Source organism: Xyrauchen texanus, chromosome 35 (assembly GCF_025860055.1).
Source record: "Xyrauchen texanus isolate HMW12.3.18 chromosome 35, RBS_HiC_50CHRs, whole genome shotgun sequence".
In the NCBI taxonomy this organism is placed as follows: domain Eukaryota; kingdom Metazoa; phylum Chordata; class Actinopteri; order Cypriniformes; family Catostomidae; genus Xyrauchen; species Xyrauchen texanus.
The window spans coordinates 22292751-22305342 of NC_068310.1; the positions used below are offsets into that span (position 1 = coordinate 22292751).

General features: G+C 45.7%; 2 protein-coding genes across 3 annotated transcripts in view; both read right to left on the reverse strand.

The window, feature by feature from the left end:
• ano11 (anoctamin 11) overlaps positions 1-10759 on the reverse strand; it is a 43106-nt gene extending 32347 nt beyond the window's left edge. Inside the window, exon 1 of the mRNA XM_052105654.1 lies at positions 10733-10759. The gene's annotated coding sequence lies outside the window, so the exon portion shown is untranslated. The remainder of the gene's footprint in view (positions 1-10732) is intronic.
• The window catches only part of LOC127628776 (pleckstrin homology domain-containing family M member 2-like), a 35364-nt gene continuing 30759 nt past the window's right edge, over positions 7988-12592 (reverse strand). For both annotated transcript variants that reach the window (XM_052105653.1, XM_052105652.1), the window contains 3 exons: positions 12391-12570; positions 12017-12133; positions 7988-10950 (listed from right to left, as the gene is read on the reverse strand). In XM_052105653.1, coding sequence (XP_051961613.1) covers positions 10813-10950; positions 12017-12133; positions 12391-12570 — 435 coding nt within the window. In that variant the 3' untranslated portion in view covers positions 7988-10812. The remainder of the gene's footprint in view (positions 10951-12016; positions 12134-12390; positions 12571-12592) is intronic.

Consider the following 12592-nt stretch of genomic DNA (forward strand, 5'->3'; position numbering starts at 1 on the left):
CTTGTACCAACTATTAGTGCAGGTTGCCAGCTTGAACAGGGCCATGACGATTCGCTTTCGGGTCGGAAATGGTGACAACCTGCGATAGACGCAACATCAGGACCAACATTACCGTCGTATCAGAAGAGCTGTTCAGCTCCCTTTTGACTGCAATTCTGTCTTCTGATTGAATTTATTTGTGAAATTAAAATGAAAGTAAACAAATTAATTGTCTCAATAGGCTACTCTCCCCATTTTACCAAAACTTCAGAGGAAAAAAAATTAAGGACATCTGGGAGGTGAAAGGTAGGCCTACACAATTAGCGATATACGCACATTCCTTCTTTTGCGATAAACCCAAACTTATGCGACAAAGTGTTTCTTTAAGCATGACGTAATCACGCACACCATTTTTATCAATAAAAGGTCATTTGAATGGAAACTGGCAGAAGACGGCATATTTTGCAAATTTGTTTTACGGATTTTCACTTTGACGATAACAAAATAACACGAAAAGTGGATGGAATCGACTCGGTTACTAGCGTAACCTCGGTTCCCTGAGAGGAGGGAACGAGTATTGCGTAAGTAGCTTACGCTATGGGAAAACTCAGTTTCTCGAGAAATATTGAAGTCTTTATGTAAAATGCATTGCAGCTGCACAGCAGACAGCGATGAGCGAGGCAGCTCGGTCATTGGCTGTGCCGCGGCAACTGCTCGAACCAATGACGGGGCGACTCTGAACGCGCGACCAATGGGCGCACGCCTCGCGTTCGCACGCTCAGAGCCTGCCGAAATTAGCATAGGCAGGCTATATTATGGGCACCCCGTCATGCGAGTTCCTTTAGGTTCAATCGACTGAAGCGAACTGACCAAGCACAAGCACGGCAGCTTACGCAATACTCGTTCCCTCCTCTCAGGGAACCGAGGTTACGCTAGTAACCGAGTCGTTCCCTATCGAGAGGTCTCTCCTATTGCGTAAGTAGCTTACGCTATGTGAACACCATGTAAAACATTGTGCGTGCTGACTTCGCTCTATAAAACCAGAGGCAGGTGCCTGAGCTTTAAAGCAAAGTGATTATTCCCCGAGCCGGCCAACGGCGAGCTATATACTGGGATATTACAGAGCGTCCTTGCCCAAGGCGGGGCGCTCTTTGTACAAACACAAGCACACATCTTATGTACTGAGCTTTTCATGTACTGGTACGCATTATAAATCCTCTAAGTCGGTCAGAGACGGACCTTATAAGGGAGGAGGTGATGCCCAGCATACACACACTCTATTCCATTCTATAGTCAGGCTGATAGAATGTTGGAATGCAATGAGGGGACCTGTAGGTTATAAAACCTGATAAATGTCGAAGGCGAGGCCCAGCCTGCCGCCGCACAAATATCTTCAATGGGTATCCCACTCGACCACGCCCACGAGGAGGCCATGCTCCTCGTAGAGTGAGCTCTGATGCCTAAGGGGCATTGAAGGCCCTTGGCTTCATAAGCCAGCGCTCTAGCATCCACTATCCAGCGCGATATTCTTTGCTTTGAGACAGCGAGACCCTTAGTTCGGCCACAAAAGCATACGAATAATTGTTCCGTCTGTCTGAACAGGGCAGAACGTTCCAAATATACTCTGAGCGCCCTGACCGGGCAGAGTAAATTTGCATCGCCTTCGTCTGCTGGGGACGATAGCGCTGCCAGAGATATCACCTGTGCTCTGAAGGGTGTAGAGAGCACTTTAGGAATATACCCGTGCTTTGGCCTAAGGACAACTCTGCAGTTGTTAGGTCCAAATTCCAGGCAAGCAGCGCTTGATGACAGCGCGTGCAGGTCGCCCACTCTTTTAACTGAAGCGAGCGCCAGCAAGAGCGCGGTTTTGAGCGAGAGCTGCTTAAGGTGCACGGTTCGGAGAGGTTCGAACGGGGCACCCTTGAGTGCGTCCAGGACCGTGGCCAGGTCCCAGATCGGCACCAAAGGTGGGCGAGGAGGGTTCATCCTCCTAGCGCCTCTTAGGAAACGAACGATCAGATCGTTTTTCCCTAATGAATGTCCTTTATCAGGATTGTGTGACGCCGCTATGGCAGCCACATAGACTTTGAGCCTGGAGGGTGTGCGGCCCGCCTCCAGCAGCTCCTGCAAAAGGCGAGTACACTTGGTATCTCGCGACGTTTTGGGGTTCAAACTCTTGGTATCACACCAGTCACTGAACACTTTCCACTTTCGGGCATACAAGCGCCTCGTAGAGGGCGCTCGCGCCTCAGTAATGGTTCTCAAAACTCCACTGGGGAGGTTCTCGGAACCCGTTGAGGGGCCATGCATGGAGGGCCCACAGATCGGGCGGGGATGAAGAATCATCCCACTGGCCTGTCCGAGGAGGTCTTGCCTCAGCGGAATCGGCCATGGGGCAGATTGCATCATCTGTATCAGTTCTGGAAACCACGTCTGGTTTTTCCAGAGTGGGGCTACCAGGAGCACTGCACATTTCACCTCCCTGATCCGACTGATGACCTGAGGTAGCATCGCGATCGGGGAAAAGCATACAAGGGGCGGCTCGGCCAAACTTGGGCGAGCGCGTCCGTGCATTTTGAGAAGAAGAGAGGGCAGTGTGCGTTTTCCTTGGAGGCGAAGAGGTCGACCTCTGCCTCGCCAAAGGTTTGCCATAACCACTGAACCGTCAGAGGGTGGAGAGACCATTCTCCTGGGAGAACCTTGTCTCTGGATAGCATGTCCGCTCCTTGGTTCAGGACACCTGGCACGTGCGCTGCCCTTAGCGAGCGCAGGTGGTGTTGTGACCATAGGATGAGCTCCCTGGCCATAGAGTGCAGGGAGCTCGACCTGAGTCCACCTTGGCGATTTATATACGAAACTACCGTCATGTTGTCCGTTCAGACCAGGACGTGTTCGTTTTTTAGGTACGGAAGCAGGGCTCTGAGAGCCAAGGCGACCGCATTCATTTCCAGACAGTTTATGTGTAGGCGCTTTTCTGGGTTTGACCAAAACCCGGAGACAGGCCTGCCCTCGTAAAGGGCCCCCCATCCTATTTTGGAGGCATCTGTCTTGATCATTTTTCTCCGCGTACTCACGCCCAGACTCACGCCGGTTTGATACCAGTTGCTTTCCAGGTCGTCAGGGCTTTTATACAGCCGTGATTCGCTCTGATCAAAAAGTGGCCCAAGCGCCACGCGTGAGTGGGGACACGGCTCTTGAGCCAGCGCTGGAGAGGACGCATGTGCAACAATCCTAGCTGGAGTACAGCTGATACCGAGGCCATGAGACCGAGCATTCTTTGAAATCGTTTGACGGGGGCGTGCGCGCCCGTTCTGAACGATGTTGCAAGGCGTCGAATAGAGAGCGCGCGCTCTGATGAGAGGCGCGCTGTCATCTGCACTGAGTCTAGCACTATTCCCAGAAAAGAGATATTCTGGCTGGGGGATAGCACGCTCTTTGCAAAATTGATTCTCAGACCCAGGCATTCTAGATGGCTGATAATCCAAGATCTGTGCGTCATTAACTGGTCCTCTGATTGTGCTATGATTAGCCAATCGTCGAGGTAATTCAGTATTGGCACTCCCCGCTGTCTCAGGGGGGAAAGTGCCGCGTCCATACATTTCGTGAATGTACGGGGGGGCCAATGATAGGCCGAATGGTAGTACTGTGTACTGGTATGACTATCCCTCGAAAGCGAATCTCAGAGAGGGCCTGTGATGAGGCGCTATCGGAATGTGAAAGTAAGCGTCTTTCACATCCACTGATAGAAACCAATCCCCGGGGCGAACTTGCGCGAGGATATGTTTGGTTGTTAACATTCTGAACGAGCGAATCATTAAAGCTTTGTTCAGATGTCTGAGATCCAGGATGGGGCGAGAAAATAGCGGCTGTAAAAACCCGCCTCGCTCAAAGAGGGAGGAACAGTTTCTATAGCGCCCTTCTCTATCAGTTTGAGCACCTCGGTGCGTAGAACATGTGACACATCTTTTCTCACTTTCGTCTCGACCACCGCTGAAAAGCGGGGTGGTCTGCGAGCGAACTGAAGTGAGTATCCGTGTTTTATTATGTTCAAAACCCATTTCGGCATGTCAGGGATTTTTTCCCAGGCTTCTGCTCGCACAGATATGGGCTGAATGCTGGCGTGTCGCAGTGACGTATGGGCCCCACCGGCAAATCGCTTTGTGCTAACACAGAGTCTACGGCTCTCAGAGGCACAGGTGCGCGCTGAGCAGCCGTATTGAGTGCCGAGTGCAGGGGTGCGTGTGAGAGTACAGGCACGTGCGCTATCTCCGAGATGCTCACAGCATGAGTCGGAGAGATGCTTGAAACTGTATGAACAGTGTTTTGGGGTGGGGGTGCATACATCATAATAGGCACGCGCGCCACATTCATAAAGCTTTCCGCATTTAGCGGGGAGTTTCTTTGCTCGCGCATTGCATCTGTGATGCTTGCGGCATGAAATAGAGAGCTGTTTGAGACTGTATGGGTAGCTGTGTGTAGGGGTGCGTGCAGTACAGCAGGCACGCGCGCTACACTTATAGTATTTCCCGTTTTTACTGGGGAAGTGTTTATAACTGTGGGAACAGTGCTTGTGTGTAGTGGTGCATACATGACAATAGGCACAGGATCTACATTTTTGGGACATCCAGCCTGAACTGGGGAGGTATTTGGCACTGTTTGGACAGTATTGATATGTGGGAATGCGCACTTTAGTGTGGACATGTGAACCCTTAGTGACACAGGCAGAAAATGACTCTTTTCATGATTTCTGTGTGTCGCCGTAAAAACGGCGTTTGATTGCAGGTGAGCGAGTTTTATGACTGGCCCATTGACTGCTGTATAGACATTTCCAGCCGCCTGTAAGGGGACTGGGTAATGTTTTAGATGTTTGAGAGAGAGCGGTCCGGCTTTTGTGAGACACGTACTCTCTCTTTTTCTTCCTGTTGCTAGGAAGACTTACGAGGCTCCGTGTTCAGAGTGATTCTGGGCCGAGGACCTCGTTGCTCGTGCGGCTTTCTTCGGCCAGCGGAACGCGAGCGGCGTCGAGCGTCCTTTTCAGGTCTGCTCTTCGGCTGGGAGACGGGCGGCTCTGCCCTGGCTCGCTGCTGCTGCTGGGGTGGTTTCTGAGACGAGCTGGAGCGCTTGGGCAGGAAGTGATGCATAGCTTGCGAATCCTTCCGAGCCTCAGTGAAGCGCTCAGTGAATTCTCTCACCGCCGGTCCGAACAGGCCGCTTGGAGTGACAGGCGCGTCAAGAAATGGTGCCTTATCCGCGTCCTTCATCTCCGTTAGCATTAGCCACAGATGGCGCTCAAGGACGGTCAAATTAGCCATGGCCCGGCCGATGGATTGGGCGGTGGCCTTTGTGGCTCGCAGGGCTACGTCCGTAGCGCTGCGCAGGTCCTTGAAAGCCTCGGGTTCAGGTCCAGACTCGTCCATGGTGCGGAGGAGTTTGGCCTGAAAAACTTGTAGGACCGCCATCGAATGCAGCGCTGACGCAGCTTGGCCGGCGGCTGCAGCTGAAGTGGTTCTGCAGGGCTTCGAGGGGTGAGAAGCTCTGGCCTTCCATCCAGCGGTGGAGGGTGGGCATAGATGGTTGGCCACGGTCTCCTCGAGGGGCGGAGTTGCCTCGTAGCCTCTTTCTCTCGCGCCGTCTACTGAGGAGAGCGAGGAAGAAAAAGAAGGCTTTAGGCGAGCAGAGTGCGGGGCTTTCCACGACTTTGTGAGCTCATTGTGGACCTCAGGGAAGAAAGGAGAGGGTCTCTGTCGGGGGGCCTGCCGGCGCCCCTGCAGGAACCACTCGTCCAGCCGGCTGCGGGCGGGTTCTTCCGGGGAAGACCAGTCGAGCCCGAGGTCTTCCACGGCTTTTGACAGGATACGGACGATTTCCGAGTCCATGCTGGTGCCCGCGCTCGTGTCCGCTGATGTCGATGGCGCGGGGTCGAACGAGCCCGGCCAGTCATCGGATGCAGCGTCAAGAGAGAGGCTGTCATCCTTTCCATCGTCGTCCCCTGATGTGCCGAACGAGACGAGACCCACCGCTTTGTTGGAGGGGTGCAGGTCCGCTCTCGTGAAATGGACTGGCGGCGGGGAGATTTCTGGTAGCGGTGATGCGCACGGGGACTGGGCCGGCGTGACGTCACCGAAGTCGGCGTGCTCTGGCAGCCTCTGAGCGGCGCTTTTTCTTGCGCGGCTCGAACGGAGGTGGCAGCACGGTTGAAGCCGGCTCGTTTGCGGTGAAAACGGCAAAGCGAGCGCGCAGCTCGGCGAGGCCCAAAGAGTCGCATTCGGGGCATCCGCCCTGAATGAGTGCAGCTTCTGCGTGGTCCAGACCCAGGCAGCGAGTGCAGATGATGTGCCGATCTCCGTCATGAAGAGGGCCTCTGCACGAGGCGCAGGCTGAAGGCATTTGAAACAATGCCTTGGAAAATTACTCTTTTACTTTTAAAAGCGTCGCGGGGGCGAGCGCTTGCAGTAAAGGATATGTGATGCGTGCCGGATGGCGTAGCAGAAGGCTTCGAAGGCGGCTGAAGGCGCCGGCGTCCTCTTAGCAGTCCCGCTGTAAGCTTGTCAACGGCGGCGAGAGACTCCAACAATCCGGAGGGTCCAGCGAAGAGAAGGTCTTCGCTGAAGGAGATTAAATCTAAAGGAACTCGCATGACGGGGTGCCCATTATATAGCCTGCCTATGCTAATTTCGGCAGGCTCTGAGCACGCGAACGCGAGGCGCGTCGCCCCGTCATTGGTTCGAGCAGTTGCCGCGGCACAGCCAATGACCGAGCTGCCTCGCTCATCGCTGTCTGCTGTGCAGCTGCAATGCGTTTTACATAAAGACTTCAATATTTCTCGAGAAACAGAGTTTTCCCATAGCGTAAGCTACTTACGCAATAGGAGAGACCTCTCGATAGGGAACTACTGTGAACTGGTAGTTTAGAGACATACTAACTGAAATACCAATAAAGAACAAGTCACAACAGAAAAACAAGCAATTGATTTGAGGATATTGCCCACAATTCATGAGGGAAGAAAAACAAAACTGGTGGGTACCTTTTATCTTATATCATTTTAAATGAATAGTTTACCCAAAATGTTAAGTTCTCTCATCATTTACTCACACTCACGCAACCCCAGATGTGAATGACTTTCTTCTGCAGAACACAGAGATTATAATATCGCAGCTCTGTAGGTTTTCACAATTTTATTGAATAGTGACCTAAACTTTGAAGCTCCAAAAGCACATAAATGTAGCATAAAAGTAATCCATTCAACTCTAGTGGTATAATCCATGGTTTCAGAAAAGTGGCGATTAGTGGCTAACCCGCTCTACCAACTGAGCCACAGTCACCCCTCATCCCTCACTTAATTAAAACAAAAATAATGGTTACAGATAGGCACTCACAACGGAATTGAATGGGGCCAGTCCATAAACGTTAAAAATACAGTTTCAAAAGTATCTGTTAGCATGATTTTAGTGTAATGAATCTCTGTTCTATATGATTTTATTGTGACTTCACTTCACAGGATCACAGGGTTTACTAGGATTGCATCGTCAGGACAACAAAGTTATCATATTATATATAACTTTACACTGATAAGGTTAGATTCTGAATTTGGGGTTTTCATAAGCTGTAAGCCATAATCATCAAAATTATATCAAATAAAGGCTTGAAATATCTTACTTTGCTTGTAATAAGTCTATATAATATATTAGTTTCACCTTTTAAGTTGAATTACTGAAATTAATGAACTTTTGCACGATATTCTATTTTTTGAGTTTCACCTGTATACTAAGGAGGGGTCGTTCACATTGTTCAGCCATTAGATAAGTGCCACTGAGACTGTGCTGTTTAGTTCCCCTGTAAACTAGATAATGTGTGCACCTGTTTTACACCATTTAGTTTTACTAAATTTAGAATTACTACTAAGATTGCTCTTGGCTCAGTTTTGGGAGACTCACAGATAATTTCTGTGAACTTGTGTTCTCCTTTGGAACATCCTGAGCCTTACATGTGACCATCTTAATCTTGCAATATGGTTAATATCAGGTCATAGGCAGCAAGTATTAAAAATGCAACTATTATAGTTTATTCATACTTTTCCCCATTTACAGAATCCTTAATTTACAGTTGTTGTCATATTAACACATCTTTGAAACAATGCACGTGCAACATTTAGTGTATCTGTAACATTTAAGTGTTAAAACATACAGTTGAAGTCAGAAGTTTACATACTCAGTTTCTCACAATTCCTGACATTTAATCTTAGAAATATTCCCTGTCTTTGGTCAGTTAGGATCACTACTTTTAATTTTAAGAATGTGAAATGTCAGAATAATAGTAGAGATAATTATTTATTTTAGCTTTTATTTCCTTCATCAAATTCCCAGTGGGTCAGAAGTTTACATACACTTTGTTAGTATTTGGTAACATTGCCTTTAAATTGTTTAGCCTTCCACAAGCTTCTCACAATAAGATGCTGCTGATGCTGAGTCAAGTTTGTAGGCCTCCTTGCTAGCAAATGCTTTTTCAGTTCTGCCCACAAATTTTCTATTGGATTGAGGTCAGTGATAGCCACTTCAATACCTTGACTTTGTTGTACTTAAGCCATTTTGCCACAACTTTGGATGTATACTTGGGGTCATTGCCCACTTGGTAAACCCATTTACAACTGAGCTGTAACACTGAGCTGTAACTTCCTGGCTGATGTCTTGAGATTTTGCTTCAATATATCCACATCATTTTCCTTCCTCATGATGCCATCTATTTTGTGATGTGCACCAGTCCCTCCTGCAGCAAAACACCCCCACAACATGATGCTGCAACCCCCATGCTTCACGGTTGGGATGGTGTTCTTCAGCTTGCAAGCCTTACCCTTTTTCCTTCAAACATAACAATGGTCATTATGGCCAAACAGTAAAAATAGTTTAATTAGACCAGAGGACATTTCTCCTAAAAGTAAGATATTTGTCCCTTGCACTTGCAAATTGTAGTTTGGCTTTTTTTATGGTGGTTTTGGACCAGTGGCTTCTTCCTTGATGAGCAGCCTTTCAGGTTATGACAATATAGGACTCCTTTTACTGTGGATATAGATACTAGTCTATTTGTTTCCTCCAGCATCTTTACAAGGTCCTTTGCTGTTGTTCTGGGATTGATTTGCACTTTTCGCACCAAACTACATTCATCTCTAGGAGAAAGAATGAGTCTCCTTCCTGAGCTGTATGATGGATGTGTGGTCCCATGGTGTTTATTCTTGCGTCTATTCTTGTTTGTACAGATGAACGTGGTAACTTCAGGCATTTGGAAATTGCTCCCGAGGATACATTTACATTTATGCATTTGGCAGACGCTTTTATCCAAAGCGACTTACAGTGCACTTATTACAGGGACAATCCCCCCGGAGCAACCTGGAGTTAAGGGCCTTGCTCAAGGGCCCAACAGTGGCATCTTGGTGGTGCTGGGTCTTGAACCCCTGACCTTCTGGTCAGTAACCCTGAGCCTCAACCACTGAGCCACCACTGAGCCACCAGACTTGTGGAGGTCCACAAATATTTTTCTTGGCTGATTTATTTAGTTTTTCCCATGATGTCAAGCAAAGAGACACCAAGTTTGAAGATAGAACTTAAAATACATCCACCTCCAATTGACTCCAATTAGCCTATCAGAAGTTAAATTAGGCTTGACATAATTTTCTGGAATTTTCCAAGCTGCTTAAAAGGTAGTTAACTTAGTGTATGTAAACTTCAGACTCCCTGGAATTGTGAAACAGTCAATTCAAAGTGAAAAAATATGTCTGTAAACAATTGTTGGAAAATGTACTCGAGTCAAGCACAAAGTAAATGTCCTAAACAACTTGCCAAAACTATAGTTTGCTAATATGAAATCTGTGGAGTGGTTAAAAAATTTGTTTTAATGACTTCAACCTAAGTGTATGTAAACGTCTGACTTCAACTGTAATTGATTAGGTCATTTCAATTTTAACAGTCACACAGCATAAAATAAAATAATAATAATAACAAATATTTTTCCTTCAACCGCATTTGAATTTGCTAACGAACAAATGCATTCCATCAGGGTCCAGCAATGTATCATTTAATATCACAGTTGACTAGAACAAACTTTAATATACCTGAGATTGTGCTTCGGATTTGTTTCCATTCATTACAGTCTCACAAGTATTCACATACTCAAGTTTACTCTCTTTAAAATCCATCTCAACATTCTTAAAACAAACTTTACAGTATTTAGCTTGAAGTCTTATATTTCCTCAAATGTACCACTAAGAAAGGAACAGGGAATGGCTTTAAATACTTAAGCCAACTTAAAAGGATGATCATTTTAAAGCAGCTAGAAAGTATCAAAACAGTATACATAACTAAAATCCTTCACTTTGTTAACTGGAGTGAACACAAGTGTTCAGAAAGCAAGACGTACCTCGACTGATTGTATATACATGTGCAGTGTCTGTACATTGACAAATTTACACAAGGAGGACAGGTAAGGTAAAATAAAATGTATACTTGTTGCAGATATGTATTTATACTCTACATATTCCAATTATGTATGATTGCTTTTTCTTTTTCCTGTTGCACGCCTCCACTTGTGACAGCAAAAGCTAACAGGGCTCTTTAAATATTTGTGCAAGGCAAGTGTAAACAAGGTAATGCATCATCATTAGTTAAATATCACATAAGCCCACACCGTTCAAAATTTCCTCCAATTTAGTATCTATATCTCCTCTTTATGAGCTGTAGATGTCACATGGTCTGCTCATACCTACATAGAGTAATTTTGCTGGAGAGCTGACCTCCCCATCCTAACCTATCCAATCGTGGGCTCAATGTGGTGATTGACAGGTAGTCAGCACCAGGGCTCTCTCTCGGATCGGCCTCTGTGTATACTGTCACTCCTCTGCCAGGCACTCTTCATCAGCTCCAGCGCCTCCCCGCACCGCTTCTGCAATGACAGGTCTGACACTGGCTTACGAGTTAGGCTCACCTAGATCAAAAGACACACATAGATCAATGCATTTTGAGAATTAAAGATGCATTCAGTAATTTGTTTTTCTTAATTTAAAAACTTTTTAACCCAAGAGAAACAAACATTACTTTGTATTAAAGTCTAAAATATGTTAAAAGGACATACACTCACATTATTTAATTAGACCAAAAGTGGTCTAATAAAAGCTGCATCATGGTGGCAAACATGTATAGATCACATGACCAGATGACTATTAATATGAATAGTTGCTCATAAAATAATTATCTGACTGATAATATCACATTTCTACAATGGCAACGATGACTAAACGTTTTTTGGCATGATACTGCTTCCACACAGTAATATGCTGCTTTCATATTACTCAAATTCATATAATCAAATTAACTTAAAATTAACTGAGTTGTTCTGATGCTTTCACACTTTACTTAATCCATTTGTGTTGGGACAACATTAATTATTTTTGTTTAGTTAATTGAAAATGGGGACTTCTAATTCCAAGCATGCTTTGAATGGCAATCAATATTGAGAGAAATTTTGTGTTATATATAAAGTGTTATATAATGTGTCTTTGTGGAAGATGTATGTAAAGGTGAAGACTTGTAGTGTTTTACGGTGTCGAGATTTAGAAGAGTTTCCATTATGTTTGAGATTGAGTTTATAGCTTGAGGGCAGGTACATGCTGAGAATGCTCAATATTGCTTTACCCACTGAGCAATTGCTATGCTAATCATAGCATAGTGTTTTCCATTAAAATACATTTAGCAAGCTAGCATTCACTGTAGATAAAATAGTTAAAGAGATTAATTTGAGTTCATTTAACATGTGTAACTTAGATGGGTTTACTCAATTCAATTAGTTTCCCTCTACTTTACGTATTTAGGCTGAGATAACATGGTACTTTTAATTTAAGAAAACTAATTTTAAAAACACGCGGAACCACTGTCCATTATTGAATTAAGTTTAGCCAAAGAGTTATTTTTGAGTCTATGCTAAGTATGAAACCACAGATATGGTATTCATATTTGATGATCTGCTAGCTTATAAAAAAATGGTTTATTTTAACCTGGAAGACAGCAGTCCAAGCTTGATTCAATTCTGCTAGCAATCGATCTCTCTCCTCACATCCACTGAAATATAGAACCCACGGAGGGAGAAACTGAGCACGATCTTCTACAAACTCCTGCAAAGACACAAAAGGTTTGAGTGCACATCCAAAAAATAAATAAAATTGATAAATAAATATCAAGCATGGTGCCAATCAGTTTAATCACAACAGATTTTAGATTCATAAAACTATCATGACAAGCAAGCATTTCCTATATCCTAAGAAAAACAAATATGAGGAACACTCTAAATGCAATTTTATTTGTAACTCTGAAATTACAAACATCTGTTGACTAGCAAATCTGACACTCTGCAGTCTGCACAAGGTCTTACAATGACACAGTATTCTTTATCCTCCTCCAGGCAAACAGCTGTGACATCGTTCAGATCAACTTCTCCTAAAGAACGGAAAAAACTAGTCTGGCAATCCTGGTGACATGTCAGCAACTTCCTGTCTGTGAGCACAAGGCAGCATGGGATACAGGGTGCAGGGGCCACTCCTTGTGGAATAACCTGAGAGGCACAAAATGTAGAG